Below are 20,982 nucleotides of genomic sequence, written 5' to 3'. Positions count from 1 at the left end.
TCCTACATCTAATTTCCAGAACTATGTATTTGTATGAGTTTGTTGATTTTTCATAGTTGTGATTCCATTCCATTTTATTTATTTCTTCAAATGTTCTAAGAAAGAATAATGCAAAGATTGTTCTTAAAGATTCATTTTGATTTGATTTGTTCTCAGTGTGCTCTTTTCCCATAGTATTTTATGCAGTGAAGCCTCCAATATGTTCCCAGCCTCAACTGAGCCAGGATGACCAAGTTACACCATCTGAGCCCATGTTGGGGGGCTGATTGTGGGCTGAGTCAGGATTTAGCTGTGCATCCTGGAAGATCTTGTCATAGGATTGTCCTCTTAGCTGGATGAAACAATCTTTTTATGGATGCTTGTTTACACTTTAATTACAAAGGCAAACAATATTGCAAAGAAGGATTACAATTTGAGCTGCTAGAATGAAGTAGGAACTCCATTTAAAAAAGGAAAAAATATAATAAGAACTCCTGGGCAGGGGCATTGTGGAGGGGAGACAGGGAATCAGAGTGCAGACACCCAATTTTGAAGGGCTGCAAACCAGGAGCCCCCATGCAGTGATCCCCGTCCTCCCCTGTGCAGGCAGGGCACAGAAAGTTCACAGAGCCTGCCACGCCAGCCCAGCCTTTCCCACTGGCCGTGTTGCTGGTCCCCTTGATTAATGGCCACCCCTTGATGAATGGCTCAGGTGGGGAGGGCTGTGCTGGCACAATGGTCTCTGTGAATCCTCTGTAGCCTGCTCTCTCCTGTGTGCACATATTTGAAAGCATTGCCTTCAAGAGCAGAAGATGGGGAAAAACAGAGGACATCAAATTGTTCCAGAAATAATTCTGGAACCCTGTGGAACTAGAATAATCTATGTCAGCTAATTTAAAAAGCAGGTGCGTTCGTCATCTCCTACTGCAAATATATTAAAGCCTGAGAGTGGAAGTCATGTTGGAAACTTACTCTGCAACTTTGGTCCACTCTAAAGGTTGCAGAATGTCCACAAGCATCAGTGAACATTTCTCTTTATTATGTGATCTCTTTTGTTCAGTTCTGGCCTCAGCAAAATAATGTAACATTTAGGGAAAAAGATGCAACCCAGCAGCCCAGCACTGGAGGCTAAGATGGAGAAGATCTCCACAGCAACCATGTATTTCCCTTTGGTGCTCAGATAGGTGGGAAAAAAGGATAACCAAACACTGCAAAACACAAGCATGCTAAAAGTGATTAGTTTGGCTTCGTTGAAACTGTCAGGTAATTTTCTAGCCTGGAAAGCTACAGTGAAGCTCACAATAGCCAGGAAGCCCATGTAACCCAGGACACAGTAGAACATAGTCACAGACCCCTCATTACATTCAAGTACAATTTCTTCAGTCACTGAATTCATGTCAATATCTGGAAATGGAGGATTAATTGCCAGCCATATGGTACAAATAATTCCTTGAACAAGAGAGCAGAGAAGAACAATGGAGTTGGCCACCTTTTTCCCTACCCATTTCCTCATGCTACTTCCTGGCTTGGTGGCCATGAAAGCCAGAACCACTGTAATGGTTTTTGCTAGCACAGAAGAGACAGCCACTGAGAAGACCATGCCAAATGCAACTTGACGGAGGAGACACATCACCTTCACAGGATGGCCAATAAACAGCAAAGCACAAGGGAAGCAGAGCAGGAGGGAGATGAGGAGGGTGTAGGTGAGGCTCCGGTTGTTGGCTTTGACAATAGGAGTGTCACGGTGCATTATAAAGGCTCCTAGCACTAGAGCAGTGATCAAGGAAAAGAAAAGTGCAAAAATAGCTAAACTCATCCCCAAAGGGTCCTTATAAGACAAGAAGGTTATCAGCTTTGGAATGCACTGATTTTTTTCTTTGTTTGGATAATGATCTTTTGGGCACATTGTGCAAGAATCTGCATCTGAAAAAAAGATGAAAAACTTTTTCAGAAGTTGTTTTTTGCAGTTGAAGCTATTCCTTCTATTTCTACAAACAATCAGGTTTAGGAATAGCACCCTCCTTAAAAAAATTAAATCATGCTGTAGTCTTCCCTTTAAGAAGACAAAAGTGTGTGTATGTTGATGTACAACTTTCAAGATAAGTGAATAAAACTACTAACATATCACTTGGCACCAATTGTATTCTAAGGCAAGCTTTCCCTTACGACTTACTAATGTTCCAGCTAGGCTGAATTTAACAGGTAACAGAGAGAGATTGAAACATTTGCACTAGCTTCCAGGATGAGATATCTCTGCCACATAATTCAATGGAAGTAATAGTACCACTCTATCTTGCCTTGGTCAGATGTGGAGTGCTGTGTCCAGTTCTGGGCACCACAATTTAAGAAACATATTGACAAGCTGGGATGTGTGCAGATGAGGTGATCAATGGGCTGGAAACCAAGCCTTATGAGGAATGGTTGAGGAAGTTGGGTTTGTTTAGCCTGGAGAAGGGGAGACTGAGAGCAGATACGACAGCCATCTTCAAATATCTAAAGGGCTGTCACATGGAAGATGTGGCAAGCTTGTTTTCTCCTGCTCTGTAGGGTGGGACACAAACCACAGAGTTTCAAGTTACAAGAAAGGATTTTCTGACTCAACATCAGAACAAGTGGCAAGAGCTGTTTGATAGTGGAACAGACTCCCTCAGAAGATGATGAACTCTCCTTCCTCGGAAGTTTTTAGGCAGAGGCTGGATGGCCGTCTGTCATGGGTGCTTTACTTGAGATTCCCCCACTGTAGATGGAAGGGGTACCAGCTCCTGGGGACTGTGCCCTTTTTGGCCCCAGGCTGGGCTCCCCCCAAAGTCCAATAAGTGTGGAGGTGAAATACGGAACCAAGCATGGCATGGCTCCAATGGCCAGCCCCTTCTCCACTTCCTCCTGCTGTGAGTGGAAGGAGGGCCAGTTGTGGTGCCAGGAGGAAGCAGAGGCAGCAATGACTACTATCACCAACTACAAGGTGCTTTAACGAAGAGGCCCTTTGTGCCATCATTGCCATACTCTTGACACAATGGTGCAGAATGCTAGATTACTCTAGGTGCTGCATATTCTACCTTCTTCATGAGAAATCTTCCCTTTTGGACATTGAATACAATCATAGCAGCAAAATGGCTCCCCCTCCTTTTTCTTCTTCTGGTAACCAGGTTGACAGTTGCCGTTACAGAGTGAAAGGGGCATCACCTATTCAGGAAATGTGAATAATTCACATTGAGAATATATATTTATCAAATAGCATGATAACATCACTATCCTCATAGAATTATCCTTGGATTCTGTCATATTAATGCAGGTGCTCATGAGGTGTTGAGCAGTGTCAGTTGGGATGGTCAGTCGGTCTCTGTACCTTCTGTGCTGGTAGCATTCTCAGTTTCATTAACATACAGTGGTACCTCGGGATACAGACACTTCAGGTTACAGACGCTTCAGGTTACAGACTCCGCTAACCCAGAAATAGTACCTTGGGTTAAGAACTTTGCTTCAGAATGAGAACAGAAATTGCACAGCGGCGGCACAGCGGCAGCAGGAGGCCCCATTAGCTAAAGTGGTACCTCAGGTTAAGAACAGTTTCAGGTTAAGAACGGACCTCCAGAACGAATTAAGTTCTTAACCCGAGGTACCACTGTATAATAATAATAATAAAAAACTGGGATAAAGACTATAGAAACATCCTATTAAGGATGCTACAAATAATTGTTTTTCCTCTCCCTCCCTCCTTTTGTTTTATGGCAGCTAAAGGCAATAGTGATGTCCCACCTGGTTAAAACTTCTAGGCCACACAATGGCATCTTCATCAATGCTCAAATGTTTGCCATGAGGAGCCCAAGGATTCATTCTTCCAACTTTCATTCTAACAAATGACTTATTGGGGAAAGTAATCAGATTTGTAATATCAAACCCCATTGTCAATTCTCCATTCTCATTCAAGTGCACGATTTCTCTTGCACTGTTGTTAAACGAAATGCTCCTCAGAATATTATGCAGCTAGGTGGAATGGAAAAATAAATCAGTGTTAGAATTGTATTAGTATCCAATAAATTTCCTCTAAACTTGCATCCCATCCCATTCACTTAGATTTGTGGATGAATATTTGTTGATAGGGTCAAATACACCCCATGTTAAAGCATGCTGTGAACCACACATGCCTTGCCCAACCCTTCTCCTTTCTTCGGATTTTCCTCTCTACAGCATCTTCACTTCCTGCCCTTATGCAAAAATAATAGCTGAAGCTATTTCCATGTTGTCCCTTGTTAAACTGCACTCAAAGTGTTTAACTTATTATATATACTTGCAGTGGCTGTATGTTAAAGTGTATTATTCTTGGGAAAGTATTAACTTGAAGTTAAACTTTAATTATGTTTTTAATTGCATATTAATTGTGTTCTGCTTTTAAATTATAGTTTTAACTGTTTCATTTTGGTTTGGGAGACAGCCAGAGAATGCCTACTTCAGGAGGTGATTTTACTGCGGTTAATAAATTAACCCACTTATCCATCTGTAAGCCCCACTGAATTTAATAGGACCTGTGGGTTAAACCACAGAGCCTAGGACTTGCTGATCAGGAGGTCGGCGGTTGCTTAGTCTCTGCTCCTGCCAACCTAGCAGTTCGAAAGGACGTCGAAGTGCAAGTAGATAAATAGGTACCACTCCGGCGGGAAGGTAAACGGCGTTTCTGTGTGCTGCTCTGGTCACATGCTGGCCACATGACCCGGAAGCTGTATGCCGTCTCCCTCGGCCAATAAAGCGAGATGAGCGTCGCAACCCCAGAGTCGGTCATGACTGGACCTAATGGTCAGGGGTCCCTTTACCTTTACTATTTCAGAGTAGGCATGATTAGAAATGCAGCCTAAGGTAGCCACCAGACCCAATGGAACTGGCTTGTTTATGTTGCTACCTTCCCATGACCAGCTATTCTGTGTTGAGTCAAGTAATACAACTGAGTCTGGTTTCCTTTAAAGACATCCATGATTCTGCTCTTCCACGTGTGATTTTCATAACCCTAAGACATACGGTGTCCATGAATAGTCAAAGATCACCCAAAGTGCTGATTTTAGACTCCTATACCCTAGTCCATTTCATATCCCTCTACATTCTGAAAAGAAGCTATAGAAGTGAATAAGTTGGGGGGGCGAATCTTTTTCCATTGGGCTGAAGGTTTTGGAGGGAACTTGTTAACAGTTTTGTATGACACCCTTGACACTAAACAGTTCACAGGATCCAGTCCTATCTGGTTTACATCTCCATGAAATTTAGTGATGCTTACTTCTGAGTAATTTATGGTTATTGTGACATCAATCCACACTAGAAAATGTGACAGTAGGGATCCCTTCTAAAATAAAATTGGACACTTTGCAGTTTAGTTGGCACTAAGTACTTATATAACAGCAAAGCTTTGATGTCCACAACTTTGCAGTGGAGGATGTGACAAAAACAGAACTTGCCCTTGCCCATGTGACCTATTTGTTCCCACTCATTTGACCTTATTGACTCCATCTTCATGACCTCCTTGACCATACCAGGTCCAGGTACTAACAACTGCCACTCATTATATATAAATATTATTATATCTAAACTTATAAAGGCCACTTAATACAGGATGGTACTTTTAGTTATATTTGCAATCAGGTGCTCTGGGTGGACCAATATTTCTGTGACCAAGAGCAACCTTGTAAATTTCAGAGTAAACAATTTATGGAAATGTTATAGATATCTCTTTCATTTCCATAGAGAAAACGAGGGGAGAAAACTGTAAAACCGAAAAATGTTGTATTGCAATATTCAGGAAAGGTTCATAAATGTCCAAATGTCAAATTATACAATTAAATTCAAAATCTTTGAGGCGTTGTGTGAAAGGCCTTCAGAGCACATGATCTTGACACATACAGGCTTCACCAACTGATGACCTCCAATTGTTTTAGAATACAATTCCCATAATTTCTCACCATCAGCCCTGCAGACTCAAAGTGATGGGAGTCATGGTATACACATCTGGAAGACATCAGATGGGTGAAGGCTGCATTAAGATCTTGCGCTCTCATGATGAAGGCAGAATGCTGTGAAAAGTACTACCTTCCATGGCTGCATATTTTTAAGCTGTAGCTTCCTTCTTTCCACCGTGACTTTAGATTTGAATATGGATAAGTACATGGCATGTACCGAATTTGCCAGAGCCTGTACAGCATTGTAGATACTGTAGCTGTGGCCAGTCATGCTCATTTCAAAGAAAGGCCCAGGAAGATTCTGCAGCCTCTCTTCTCCAGTACAAGTGTCCACATCATCTCCATTAAAATGGGAATTTGGAAATGAACAGCCAAATGCTTGCTCCCAGAATGGTCGGATGAAGCCATCTCCCTTCATCAAATGAGGGTTTAGCTTTCGAAGAAAATTTTGGAATCCTGGTACCTCCTGTGAGTGGGCTGTGAAGGCTAAGGCACCATGGAAGGCTTCTATATCCCAGTCCTTGTGCATGGACACGGCTACAATGTCCATCTGGGCTACCATAATCCACACTTTACCAAATGATGTCCCATACTCAGATTCTCCTTCATGCAGCAGTCCTCTCAATGTTATCATGGTCAAAGCTTCTCCATAGACAACAATAGTGTTGGCTTTACTTTTTATAATGTCTGAAAATATTTTGTTCCATTTTTCTTGCAAATTTAAGAAGTCACCCAAAAAGGCTCTTACAGGAATTTTCTCAGTGAAGGCAGCACAGATTCTGTTCTGAGAAAGTACTGGTAGTAGGTTGGTCAAAAATGTTTCTCCAGTTTCCTCCTTCATGGTCATTAGACCCACCCAAATCCATTGGAAATGCAGAAGTAGCTGGACAATTCCCTTGTACTGGTGGATTTCATTTGGAGCCATCCGATACAAGGACAGTGAATGAGATTGATCCTTCAGCATGGGGACAAAATCACCGTAGGTGAACTAAAAGGGGGGGGGATTCAGGAAGTTGTTTTAGAAATTGATTTGGAAACCTGTAGGGCTGGGTTCGTGGTGTGAGTGCATGTGTGTATTTATAGATACTGAACATTTTGTTTAAAATGATGTGAGTTGCTTGTGAAGAGCACTCAGAAACTTCACCCAATATAAAATTCTCCTCTGCACCTTAAGTAGCAGATAGAGAGATATGAATATTTAATTAAAATTTACAATATTTTATACTGCTCAAAAGAAAAATCAAATAATTTACAGAAGGAAGAATAAAATACACACCAAGAACATTTAAAAGCAAAAACCTCTTAACTGATAAAAGCTAGCAAGGAGAGAACAGCTGGTGCTGGCTGGGCCAGAAAGGTGATTAATGTCTCCTTCCAAGAGGAGTTAGATCCTGCCTCCTCAAGAAAGGCAAATAGTTTTGAGAACTCTATGTTCCAAGAGTATGTTATACCTGTGGAAACTTATACATGTCCAAGATGGCAGCCAAATAGTAAGAGGTTTCAGAACCCAGTCCTCCTATGACTCCTATGAGGTTGTTCTTGACATCACAGTTATAATTAGGGACAAATCTGTAGCGTGTGGAGAAAAACTCCATTGCAATGTGGTAGCTCCACTTCTGGCTGAAGTAGCTCTCAGGGATGTGGAATCCAAAGGAAGCATTAGGTAAAATCTTGGGATTTCTATTAATCTCATTTACAGCAAATATCAAGGCCAGGACATGCTGGTAATTCTTTGTCACAACACTGGGAAAAAAAGTTAGATAATAAGTCACCAGGAAATGTAACAAAAATAAAGTTACAGAAAGGTAGCCGTGTTGGTCTGCCATAGTCAAAACAGAAATTTTTTTCCCTTCCAGTAGCACCTTAAAGACCAACTAAGTTAGCTCTTGGTATCTGAAGAAGTGTGCATGCACACGAAAGCTCATACGTGTGTATCTGAAGAAGTGTGCATGCACACGAAAGCTCATACCAAGAACTAACTTAGTTGGTCTTTAAGGTGCTACTGGAAGGGAAAAAAATTTTTGTTTTAAAAATAAATTTGTTTAGTAGCTGTCCTGCTTCATCAGTAGCATGTAAATTAGTTGATAGACCGCTGAGAGCATAGCAAACTTGCAGAACCACACAAAGCTGCAATATGTAGAAAGTGATAGTATGTATATATTATTACACCGTGATCCTGATGCAATGTATCTGGCATTGTGGGATTAGAGGATTTCAAATGATTTAAAAGTCATTGTAGAATGATCAAACTACATGTGAGATTGAACGAATCATGTATAGTTGCATGGATTTTTAAAAAACGATTAATAGCAGCTTCTGAATACCCTATGAGTATAAGCCCCTCCAGTGTTTATTGATAAACATTCACATGTGTGCTACTGATTCCATTAAGGCTGCAGTTGACAACCTTTGTCATAATACAGAAAAACAAAAGAACCTTACATGGGAAAGCTAGTATCAGGAGTAGGGTATTCAGTGAAGGAAAATGAATCCAAAAACAGTAGCATCAGAGAGGCAGCCCCACCAATTATGAGATCGCCTGACTTATAATACTTATGAGGCGTATAGATGGGGTCATGAACAATGCATCTTGCAGCATGCTCCTGGAACTCACTGTGAGGTATCTGCAACAGCATTAGAAACATCTCCAATAACACTGTCCCAATTATGGTCATTCCCCTCTCAGTGCAGATGCCAGATTTTCCGCCTTTTTTCATAACAACAGGTATGTATAGCAGTCTGTCTTGAAAAGCAGCAGCCTCTGCTGATGCAATATTTGGAGCCTGTATCCTCTATCTACATACATATACCAGAAAACTATATGGAACTGGAGTATGCTGGAGCCTGGGTCCTTACCTCCAGTTCTGAACAACAAGCAAGGTTTTTAAAAACATAGCTTGGCCTTTGTTGGTGTTTTGTTAGGATTCAGATTCTGGAAACCAGGAGGTGGCTTGGTCAAAAGGAGAAAAATATGGCACATATCAAAGGCATTAATGACAATCACAATGTATGCAATTGAGAATGGCAAAAACTGTAATTAGCCTCCCCCAAGGAACTAGGCTCTTGGTGACATTCTGTCTAACATACTTGCTGGAGATAGAAAACATGTTGGCCAAAACCAGCACAACTTTTTCTGTGTTCCTAAGGGTAGCTGAATTTCTGCTACTTTCCTGACATCATTGAGGGCTGAACTCCTCAATGCCTTCTTTGCCTCAGTCTTCTCCGATAAAGAAAACAATGCCCGAACTGAAGAATTTGGAGCAAATGATTCAGCAGAGGAAACACAGCCCAGAATAACTAAGGAGATAGTACAAGAATACTTGGCTAGTTTAGATGTATTCAAGTCTCCAGGGCCAGATGAACTGCATCCAAGAGTATTAAAAGAACTGGCAGATGTGATCTCAGAACCACTGGCAGTCATCTTTGAGAATTCCTGGAGAACAGGTGAAGTCCCGGCAGACTGGAGGAAGGCAAATGTTGTCCCTATTTTCAAAAAGGGGAAAAGAGAGGACCCAAATAATTATCACCCAGTCAGTCTGACATCAATACCAGGGAAGATTCTGGAGCAAATCATTAAGCAAACAGTCTGTGAGCACCTAGAAAGGAATGCTGTGATCACCAATAGTCAGCATGGATTTCTGAAAAATAAGTCGTGTCAGACTAACCTGATCTCGTTTTTTTGACAGAATTACAAGCCTGGTAGATGAAGGAAATGCAGTGGATGTAGCCTACCTTGATTTCAGCAAGGCATTTGACAAGGTGCCCCATGATATTCTTGTAAAGAAGCTGGTAAAATGCGGTCTTGACTATGCTACCACTCAGTGGATTTGTAACTGGCTGACTGACCGAACCCAAAGGGTGCTCATCAATGGTTCCTCTTCATCCTAGAGAAGAGTGACTAGTGGGGTGTCACAGGGTTCTGTCTTGGGCCCGGTCTTATTCAACATCTTTATCAACGACTTGGATGATGGACTCAAGGGCATCCTGATCAAATTTGCAGATGACACCAAACTAGGAGGGGTGGCTAACACCCCAGAGGACAGGAGCACACACACTGGGCCAAAACAAACAAGATGAACTTTAACAGGGAGAAATGTAAAGTATTGCACTTGGGCAAAAAAAATGAGAGGCACAAATACAAGATGGGTGACACCTGGCTTGAGAGCAGTACATGTGAAAAGGATCTAGGAGTCTTGGTGGACCACAAACTTGACATGAGCCAACAGTGTGACGTGGCAGCTAAAAAAGCCAATGCAATTCTGGGCTGCATCAATAGGAGTATAGCATCTAGATCAAGGGAAGTAATAGTGCCACTGTATTCTGCTCTGGTCAGACCTCACCTGGAGTACTGTGTCCAGTTCTGGACACCACAGTTCAAGAAGGACACTGACAAACTGGAACGTGTCCAGAGGAGGGCAACCAAAATGGTCAAAGGCCTGGAAACGATGCCTTATGAGGAACGGCTAAGGGAGCTGGGCATGTCTAGCCTGGAGAAGAGGAGGTTAAGGGGTGATATGATAGCCATGTTCAAATATATAAAAGGATGTCATATAGAGGAGGGAGAAAGGTTGTTTTCTGCTGCTCCAGAGAAGCGGACACGGAGCAATGGATCCAAACTACAAGAAAGAAGATTCCACCTAAGCATTAGGAAGAACTTCCTGACAGTAAGAGCTGTTCGACAGTGGAATTTGCTGCCAAGGAGTGTGGTGGAGTCTCCTTCTTTGGAGGTCTTTAAGCAGAGGCTTGACAACCATATGTCAGGAGTGCTCTGATGGTGTTTCCTGCTTGGCAGGGGGTTGGACTCGATGGCCCTTGTGGTCTCTTCCAACTCTATGATTCTATGATTCTATGATTCATAGCAATGCCATCTGGCAACTTGAAAGGGTCTGCTGAAAACCACTGATGGAGAAAGGGGGTGCGGTAGGTGCCAGCCACCCCGGGTGTCATCCTTGAGGTGAGGTGACATCGCCGCCACCACCTCCCCTGAGATGCTCGCCGCAGGCGGCACCCCCTGGGATGCTTGCCCCACCCCCCGTGGGTGCCTAGCCCCACCCCGCAGGTGGCAAGCCCTGTCTCCGGGTGCACAGCATGCTTGCCGCTCCAGGAGCCGGAGCAGCTAGCTCCACCTCTGCTGAACCCAGACCTTTACAGGAGCTGAAAAATGAGTGCTGACAAGCAGCCTTGACTGCACTGATCCCCTCAACTAATGAATATTCTGGGGAGGGGGTGTCTTTAAATGTGTCTACTCATTTTAGGATCATCTGCATACAGTTGTCAGACTACTTAGGCAGAATTCCTAACCCCACTTGCCTGAGAGTCAGGTTCTGGATCCAGCTCTGTCATTGCAAGCTCAGGTAGCCTCAGTGACTAGAAGTGCTTTATACCAACTGCAATTGATTTGACAACTACAGTCATTCATGGACCTGGAAAGCTTGGCCGCACTAGTTCATGCTTTTGTTATTTCAAGACTAGATTACTCAATGAACTCTGTGGAACTCTTCCTTTCCACTTGATCAAGGGGTTGAAGTAACTGCAGAATGCTGCAGCACGATTGCTGACTGCAGTTAGGTCTTCTCAGCATACAATTTCTGTGCTCAGAGATCTGCACCGCTTGCCAATTTGCTACCACACCAAGTTCAAGATGTTATGATTAGTATATAAAGCCCTTAACAATTTGAGACCAGTTTACCTATGAGATATATATGCCCATTCAGGCACTTTGATTGGTCAAACTGTTACTGTTACAGGTACCACATAATACCTATTCTGCATGTGTATGAACATGGTCTTTGAGTGTGGCAAGACTTTGGAATTCCCTGTGGCAGGCAACTTCATTGTATTCCTTTTGGTGTCTGAATATTTTTGTTTAGACAAGTTGTGACCGAAAAGTTTGTTTTTGCTGGGCAGGTTGGTTCACTGAGTGCTTTCTTTTTCTTTTTTCTCTGCCAACAAATGGTTAATCAACAGCAGCTTCTGATTGGCCAGGGTTCCAGAAGAGAGGGTTGAAAAGGAGAGGATTTTGAGAGGCAGATCTTTTTGGTTGGGAGATAGGGAGTGAGAGGAGGGAGAGAGAGAGTTGGTTCTGAGTAGAAACATCCACTCTGAGGAATAGATCAAAAGCTAGAGAAAGGAGACTCTGAGCTTAGTGTGAAGGACAGTGTGTGGTGTCCTGTGAGAGTATTAGGCCAGGAGTTAACTGGGAGACTGAGGCTGAGGCAGTGGCAGTAGAAGTAGAAACTGGAAAGATACAGTCTACTTTGGTCTCATTCCAGTCAGGAGGGGGGAGATTCTGCTACGAAAAGAGAAGACTCCCCAAACCACCTAAGAGGGGTGTGGTGATCCCTTGGGTCTGTTACCTGGAGTACCTCAGGAGCAGGGTTGTCAAAGGGGTGTGTAACTGAGGGGAAGTACCACCTTGTTTAAGAACCAAAGTATTAAGCAGCAACAGCTGTGAAACAACTGAGAAAGAACTGAAGTGAAATAGCATTATAATCTGAAGTATCCTATGTTTTACCCACTTTGTGTCATAAACTTCCTTTGTTTAATAAAATCCTTATTGATTATTTGATCAAATCCTGCCTGAAACTCCAAATTATTAAGTTTTCCCTCACACAAGTCCCCCACAAGATAATCTGGGGTAGTTTGTAGGAATTTGTGGAATTGGTGTTCTGTGAAGTGGGTGCACTATATTTAAGTGGAGGCAGGTCCAACAGCACCAGGGGGAAAGTGCCATTGCGCTATCACACAAGTCTACACAAATATTTAGAGGATTGATGTGAATTTTATTGTTATTTTAACTTTCCAAAGGTTTTAAATTATTGTTATCAATTCTTGGTATTGATAATTTTATTGTCTTAAGCACTTTGAGGTTGTTTTTACAATCAAATGGTGTATAAATCTTATGAAATAAAGAAATAGAGCAAATCTGGATGTGTATTTTGTGTAGGGGGTGATGCAAGAGCTGCACAACAAGCCCCATGATCTCTGAAGGGTAAAGACACAACTTCCTTTAGAATGGCTGCATGTTCAGTCAGTGAAAAAAGAACAGAACAGGCGTTAATGGCAAAATTGGGATGAGATTCATCCAGCCCAACTCTAGTCACAGAAATCTAAGGGTGGTTGTTTGCTTATCATATCTCTACCATCAACATTTGCAAATAAATTTACATAATAGATGAATAACAATATGATCTTACTTACTTTCTCTATTTCTAATTATCAGTTGCTCCCTGTTGTTCAGCTCAGGCCTCAAAACAATAATATAACATTTGGGGGAAAAGATGCAACCCAGTAACCCAGCACTGGAAGCCAAGATGGAGAAAATCTCCACAGCCACCATGTATTTTCCTTTGGTGCTCAAGTAGGTTGGAACAAAGGACAACCAAACACTGCAAAACACCAACATGCTGAAAGTGATGAACTTGGCTTCATTGAAACTGTCAGGTAGCTTCCTGGCTAGAAAAGCCACTATGAAACTGAGAATGGCCAGGGAACCCATATAGGCTAAGACACAATAAAACATGGCAGCTGATCCCTCCTTACATTCCAGTATGATTTCCACATTCAGTGAGTCCATGTTCCTATCTGGGAATGGTGGGGAAGTACTTAACCAAAAAATACAAATTGCAGCTTGGATAAAGGAGCAGGAAAAGACAATAGAATTTGCCAGGCCTTTCCCAACCCATTTTCTCATGCTAGATCCTGGTTTGGTTGCCATGAATGCCAGAACCACGGTGATGGTCTTTGCCAAGACAGAGGACAAAGCTACAGAGAAGATGATGCCAAAAGTCATTTGTCGGAGGAGGCAAATAATCTTTCCAGGCTGTCCAATGAAGAGAAAAGAGCAAAGGAAACAAAGGAGGAGGGAGATGAGGAGGATGTAGGTCAGAGTCTGATTGTTGGCTTTGACTATAGGAGTGTTATTGTGCTTCATGAATGTTCCAAGTACTATAACTGTGATCAAAGAGAAAAAAATGGCCAAGACAACTAATATGATCCCTAAATTTTCTTTGTAAGAGAGGTAACTTAAAACCTTGGGAATACATTGAGTTTGGTAATTGTTGGGATACTTATCTTCTGGGCATTTGACACAGGCGTCCATATCTGAAAAGTACAAAAAAGGACACAAGCAAATTGAATAATTTCCCAAAATAAAGATAAAGAAAAATAACAGTAACAACAGCAACAACCCCCACAACAAAACAAAAACACTACACAATATCACAGCCCAGCCCAAGTGATGGGCCCTGCCCCCCCCCCCATTTAAAAGTAGTCAGCTGGGCATTTCTATGCTTCACTTAGCCATATAGCTTCTGGCAATGCACCTTTGAATGCTGACTTCTTTTATCAAAACATTGGCATTTCCCAAGCAAAGAGCCTGAATCTTTCAAGCAAGGGAGGGAAATAGGATAGTAGTCTAATCAACAGGGCTATGTTTTGTGGGGGTGAGAGGTCTGGGGTCTGACGCTATGCACAGAATCCACGGTTTGGATTTACCTCATCTTACTGACCTCTAACCATAGACAAATAAAAGGGGGGATGTTAATTTTATAGTTATTTTTAATCCTACATATTATAAAAGGTTAAAAGGTAAAGGACACCTAGACGGCCTTCAGGCCTAGGGAGCCGGCGTTTGTCCACAGACAGCTTTCCGGGTCATGTGGCCAGCATGACTAATCCGCTTCTGGAGCAACGGAACACCGTGACGGAAACCAGAGCACACGGATAATCCTTGCGTGTAACAGCCACTGTTTCAATACAGCTTATTTCACATTATTTTCTCATGTGACCATATGTATAATGTGCTTTTGACTTGCCATTTATATTATTTGTGGATTATGTTTCCTTTTTCATCAACTAAAACTTATTCACTTGTGTTCTGTTGATATATTGCAAATAAGACATCCCCGTAACGAGTGATTGGTTGTTAAACCCCTCTGGGAATTGTAGCTCTGGAAGGGGAATAGGTGTCTCCTAATAAATCTCTGCACCCTTAAATTTCAGTCCCAGAATACTTTGGTGGAAGCTACAATAGTTTAAATGGGACGCGGGTGGCGCTGTGGGTTAAACCACAGAGCCTAGGGCTTGCCGATCAGAAGGTGGGCGGTTCGAAACCCTGCAACGGGGTGAGCTCCTGTTGTTCAGTCCCAGCTCCTGCCAACCTAGCAGTTCGAAAGCACGTCAAAGTGCAAGTAGATAAATAGGTACCGTTCTGGCGGGAAGGTAAACGGTGTTTCCGTGCGCTGCTCTGGTTCGCCAGAAGCGGCTTAGTCATGCTGGCCACATGACCCGGAAGCTGTACGCTGGCTCCCTCGGCCAATAAAGTGAGATGAGCGCTTCAACCCCAGAGTCGGCCACGACTGGACCTAATGGTCAGGGGTCCCTTTACCTTTACAATAGTTTAAAAGGCTGTAAATGTGGTCGTTGACTGTCTTACATTGTATCCTATCCGTCAGGTAGCAGATAAATGAAAGAGGACTTTGTCTGGATAGCATTTGAAATACAGGTTGGTCTGGTTGGAAAGAGGAAAGGTAGACTCTAACCTAGCCATGTAGGATATATGTTGAAGAGGTATTATGGCTTCAGATAGGGCATTCTCAGTGTTTATGGCACTCTCTGGCAAAGGAGGTCACCTTGCCACTTCTTATACAGACAGGCATCACTTCAGCTGTTGAATTCCAGATGCCACGATCCCTTAGTCCTATTTACTTACTTACTTTACTATTTCATTGATAGGCTCCCTTTCTCCCAAGGATCTGGAAGATTCTGTTTTGTGAACTGACCTCATAAATACTCAGGGGATATCCAGTACATTCTCCAAGCAAATATACTACATATGTATGCTATGGAAATTTATTGGTATCATGCATCCTACCTTTCTGGCTAGAGATCATCCCTTCTGGACATGGAGCACAATCATAGCAGCAAAATTTCTCTCCTTCCCTCTTTTTCCTATTGTAGCCAGGATAGCAGTGGTCATTGCACACAGAAACAGGCAGCACCTTTATGGGATAAGCAATAAGAGTTTAAGTGCTCTTCACTTTCCACCTACTTCAAATATGTGAGTAGGTCCAGCTCCCTCTGCCCCACTCTTGCAAGCCATTTCCACCACCTCCATCTTGTTGGGGGGCTTAATGTATACAGCTAGGAGTCTTCTCTAATGCATTTCTAGTTATATCAGCCATGTCAATGGATTTAGAAGCACACATGAATAGAGAAGGCTCCCTGCCACACCAAGCCACCAAAATATGTCATAGAAAGCCACTGAGAGCACAATGGACAATTGCAGCCAATAGACTTATTTCCACTACACCCATCAAATGATTCCATTCATGGGATTAAAAACCCGAAAAGGGTCCAAGTATCTTGAAAACTACTGTTCTGAACATAGTGAGCTATTGAAATCAGTGGTATTAGAGAGTCCAACTGTGATTTTAAAAGGGGAGGTGAGATGAATTTGGAAGGGAACTTGAGGGGCTTATCATAGCCTGCCTCAAAGATGAGACAAACTCTACAAACTATCAAAAACAATATTTATATAGACATGAAAAAGATGTCTCATAACACATCAAAGTCTTTTTCGGCCAGGGATGATCCATCCCATTCTCGCTCGCAGAATCAAGAATGGGGAAAGTATAAAATGTAGAGACGTTCTTTACCTATAGGATATCTTTATATGCAGAAGCAGCAGGAAAGTTACAGAATACTTTTTGAGCTAAAATAGTGTCAAGTGCCAACGGGATTTTTAAAAATCTGAATTATTTTGGAGGACTAAATTTGGGGAAACAAGTTGAGAGAGAGAACCTCTTCAAATGCCCTATTTCTTGATCACAACAAACAGAGTTCAGTTTTAAACAATCTTAAGGTTGGATAATATGCAGGTCTGGACAGTTGATATATTTTAACCTACTCTTTGAGTGTCTTGTTATTTTTTAAGATTTCTATTGCAAGGGTCATTGGTAGCAAACAATAAGAACTTGACATTCTGAACTTTGATCTTTTTATTGCATAGTTACAAAGAAGGAAAGGAGCTATGCATTTAACCAAATGTCTCACTTGGTTGAAGGTTGGGTGCCATGTAATTTCGTCTTCATTAATGGTTAACTCTTTGCCAGGAGGAGCCTGGGGTTCAAGTCTTCCAATTTTTACTCTTACCACTGAGCCATTAGAGAACATCACCCAGTTTGTAACATCAAAACCAGCAACTAATTCTCCATTGTCATCAAAATGCACAGTGTCCCCTGCACTGTTGTTGAATAATAGGTTACTCAGAAAGTGATGGATCTAGTTTGGAAAAACATATGAGCAAAGGGACAACAAAGTCTTGAAATGATTTCAATGAGTGTCACAAAGGCTTATCTCACACTTTTAAATAAATGTATTTCTGGTGACTTTATCTACCTGCAATTCTAATCCGTTTTTGTTTGTTTGTTTGTTTTTAAACCCACTATTTTATTATATGAATGCCTATAATCCAAAATAAAATAAAAATACAGCTGCAAACATTTTTGTGTGGTAATGAATTATTCAAGTATACAGCTCCTTTCTCCCCTTAATCTAAAGTTATCTAGGTTTTATTATTCTTGTGTTTTTAAAGTATTGGGTTGTAATTACCTGCCATGGTTGCACATTTTGAAATACCAGCCTCTCCCCTTCTGCCATTCTTCTCCTTATGGAGTTGGATTTGTATATGGCCTGCAAAGCATGTGCCACTGCATAGACAGCATTGTAGACATTGTAACTATGGCCAGTCATGTGCATTTCAAAGAGAATTCCGGGAAGGGTCTCCAGCTTCTCCTCTCCAGTGCAGGTTTTCATTTCATCTTCCTCCTCCCTCCCTTGAGAAATGTTTAATGAACAGCTGAATGCCGGTTCCCAGAAGTCTTGGATAAAACCATCTCCTTTGGACCATGAAGGTCTTAATATCTGAACAAACTTTTGGAATCCTAATGGCTGGTTTGAGTGAACTGTGAAGGATATGGAACCATGGAAAGTTTGCATATCCCAGTTCTTCTGTAGTGCGTGTGCCGCAAAATCCCAGTGGGATGTGACAATCCACACTTTACCCAGAGGTGGAAAGTCACTTAAGGGTGCTACAAAAAACAATGTTATTAATATCTGAAAGCATGGATGTTCTCCATAAATAAAAAATACACTGGGGTTTCTCTCAAAGACAACTATATAATTTTTCCAGTTCTGGAAAACATAGTCTATCATCTCATCCACATAATTCCATTTTGGTATTCTTATGGTGAAGGCATGGCAGATGCCATTCTGGGAAAGGATTGGCACAATTGTCTGTAAAAACCTGTCCCCTCTGTCATCGTCCACAGCCACGAGCCCAATCCATGTCCATCCAAAATGTTGAAGTAACCTCACAACTCCCATTTGCTGGTGAGCTTCATTTGGGACCATCTGGTACAAAAATGGTAACAGCATATTAACACCTTGTAATGGCAAAAATGATCCATAAGTGAGCTGGGGGGGGGAATGTTTACATTAATTTAAAATCCTAGAGTTGCAGGAAATCTTGTAGACAATCTCTTCCAATAGCCCATGGAAATCCAGGGTTCAATGATCTGCCCAAGTCACTGCCCACCCTCTGGTTGAAGAACTTCACTGAGAACACACACCCCTTAGTAATTTATTCCATTATGTATTGCAATGGGCCACTTGGCTCAGATGCCAGATTGAGAGGTTCGTTTTGATAACACACTGAGCTGCCACCAGCGTATGTCTGCTCTCCTGCCACTACTCTGCCTCAGCCCCAATTGCCATGTCAGGAGAAACACCTGCCACAAGGTGCGACTTCCTGAGTTAATGCAGCTTGTAGCATCCATGTTAGGTGTGCCATGTGGACAGCTGACTAGGCTGGTGGGCACCTAGAGCACCAACTAGGCACCAGCCACACAGAGATTTAATAACAGCTATGTTGATAGAGCCCTCCGTTCGTTCTTTCTATCTAATTGAAAAACAAACAAGCATTACAGCCCTTAATGAATCACAGTATATAAAATCTAATTGTGAGTTTGGCGACAATTCTGTCTACCAATAGCTTTGCTTACTTTGACTTACTCTGACCCATTGGCTCTGCCTGCCCCTGATTTGGCTTGCTCTTAGATGCCCCACCTGTACAAATGAGCACCACCATTATTGCACATCTGGAGTAACAATGTTTCTTGTTAGCCTCCTGTTCTAAACATGCACTGCTTCTTCAAATATTTATTCTATAATTTATTTTGTGTACTCTTGATCATTTGCCCTTCTCTCAATCTCCTCAAATATGTCTGTAGCCTTCTTTTGCTACACCACAGAGAACTGCGCAAAGTACTCCACATGATGCTGACTAGTGCAGAGCAAAGTGGTATTATTGCATTTTATAACATACAATCTATGGTTCTGTGAATGCAGTCTAAAATTGCAGTAAATCTTTTTGCAAGCATGATATGCTTACTCATATATCACTTTTGATCACCTGTTATTCTTGGGGGTTCTCCTTCATTTTCCTAAATGAAATATGTCTCATTTGTCTCTATTAGATTTCCTTATGTTAGTTTCAGCCTAGTTTTACACTGCATCAACATAATTTTGAATTTTATTCAAGCCATCCAAAGTGCTAACTTTCCCTCTCAGGTTTAGTCATCCACAAATTTATAAGGATTATCAACTTTGTCTGGCTCATTGAACATTTTTTTGAAGATGAGCCCTGAAACAGCCCAGTTTAAATTCGTCCCAACGTTGATGAGGAACCATCAATGCACACTCTTTGTGTACAGTTTTTTGATGTGGTCAGAATCCACCAGATTGTTAATTGGTTAATTTACATGTAACCTATTTGATAACCAAAATAACATGGAAACTTAAATCAAATAGTTTGTTGAAACCCAGATAGTGTACAGGCAACAACCATTTTGTGCAGGGGTTGTGCCCACTCTGCCCCACTACTCCCCATTATGCCCCTGCACCCATTCCACCCCATTTTCTGGTGTGGCTATGCACACGGTTGCACATCAGTTGGATGTGTGTTGACTGGTCACACGTTTATTGGTTCTTGCCTGTACCACGGTTGTGAAATCTCATTCACACAGCTTACTTGTGGAGTCTTGTAGATTGCTGAAAGGATGGCCACACTGGCAGAGATTTCAGAGATGCACCCTCCAATGAGTGCTATCAAATTGTTCTGTTTGTCACACTTGAAGTTGGGGATAAACCCATGTTGTGTGGAAAGCAGGTTCATTGTCGCCTTATAAGTCATCCTTGCAGCATAATAGCTATTGAGGATGTGGAACCCTAAAGAAATATTTGATAAAATGTTGGGGTTCTCATTGATCTCCTTGACAGCAAATGCTAAGGCCAGGATGTGCTGATAATTCTTTGGGACTGAACTGTAATGAGAGTTAAAGCTGTTTAATAAAGCTATAATAAAAATCACAGCAAAAGCATATTTGAACCCAACCTCAGCACTCAACTGCAAACGACCAAGTTTTTGATTGCTCTGGATTATAGTTTTGGGCTAGCAAACCATTTCAAATTTCCCCCAGATTTTGGCACCACACAGGGCACTGATGAAATTTGAGACCCTGAGGTCTGCCACTGGGGAAAAGAAACATGTTGTTATCTCTATAATATGGCACTAAGAAATTGAAAACTAAAAAGATGTGGGGTTTTGTGGTAAAACTGACTAAAGGTTTAATCCACCAAGTTTTCTTTTCTATAGGAGTAAAATAGAAAAAGCACAGAAGCCATTCATTTTTACTTGGCTTCTGGGGGAATCTTACAAGTTTAGGGGATCCAACAATATATTGTAGATAATGATAAATAACAATTCCAGTCACACTTTTGACACACTACAAATAAAGCACATCATTCCTCGATGACTTGCTCCAATCATGACCAAGTGAGAGATAGAGATGTCTTACAAAGGTTCATCAATCATCATCTGTGAAGGCTGTTCCATGAACGAGAGGGTATTATAGTGGAAGAAGACTTGAGAAACTATCTCACCGATGAGAAAGTCTCCGGACTGATAAAATCCATGAGGAGTGGGGAGCGGATCATCAAACAT

General features: G+C 41.9%; 2 protein-coding genes across 2 annotated transcripts; both read right to left on the bottom strand.

Annotated features, from left to right (window-relative positions):
• Positions 1–997: 997 nt before the first annotated feature.
• LOC128398767 (vomeronasal type-2 receptor 26-like) lies at positions 998–9,025 on the bottom strand. Its single transcript, XM_053360021.1, has 6 exons — positions 9,006–9,025; positions 7,370–7,661; positions 6,010–6,906; positions 3,736–3,963; positions 3,036–3,162; positions 998–1,902 (listed from the first exon to the last, which is right to left on the bottom strand). The coding sequence occupies exons 1-6, from the start codon at positions 9,023–9,025 to the stop codon at positions 998–1,000; spliced, it is 2,469 nt and encodes an 822-aa protein (XP_053215996.1).
• Positions 9,026–13,110: 4,085 nt separating this feature from the next.
• LOC128398766 (vomeronasal type-2 receptor 26-like) lies at positions 13,111–20,982 on the bottom strand. Its single transcript, XM_053360020.1, has 6 exons — positions 20,837–20,982; positions 20,011–20,302; positions 18,072–18,332; positions 16,974–17,201; positions 15,793–15,919; positions 13,111–14,021 (listed from the first exon to the last, which is right to left on the bottom strand). Exons 1-6 carry the CDS (start codon positions 20,980–20,982, stop codon positions 13,111–13,113), a joined length of 1,965 nt encoding a protein of 654 aa, XP_053215995.1.

This window comes from Podarcis raffonei, chromosome 13, assembly GCF_027172205.1.
Source record: "Podarcis raffonei isolate rPodRaf1 chromosome 13, rPodRaf1.pri, whole genome shotgun sequence".
In the NCBI taxonomy this organism is placed as follows: Eukaryota; Metazoa; Chordata; class Lepidosauria; order Squamata; family Lacertidae; genus Podarcis; species Podarcis raffonei.
Note: the sequence above shows the minus strand (reverse complement) of the source record. Positions and strands in the feature narration are given on the sequence as shown.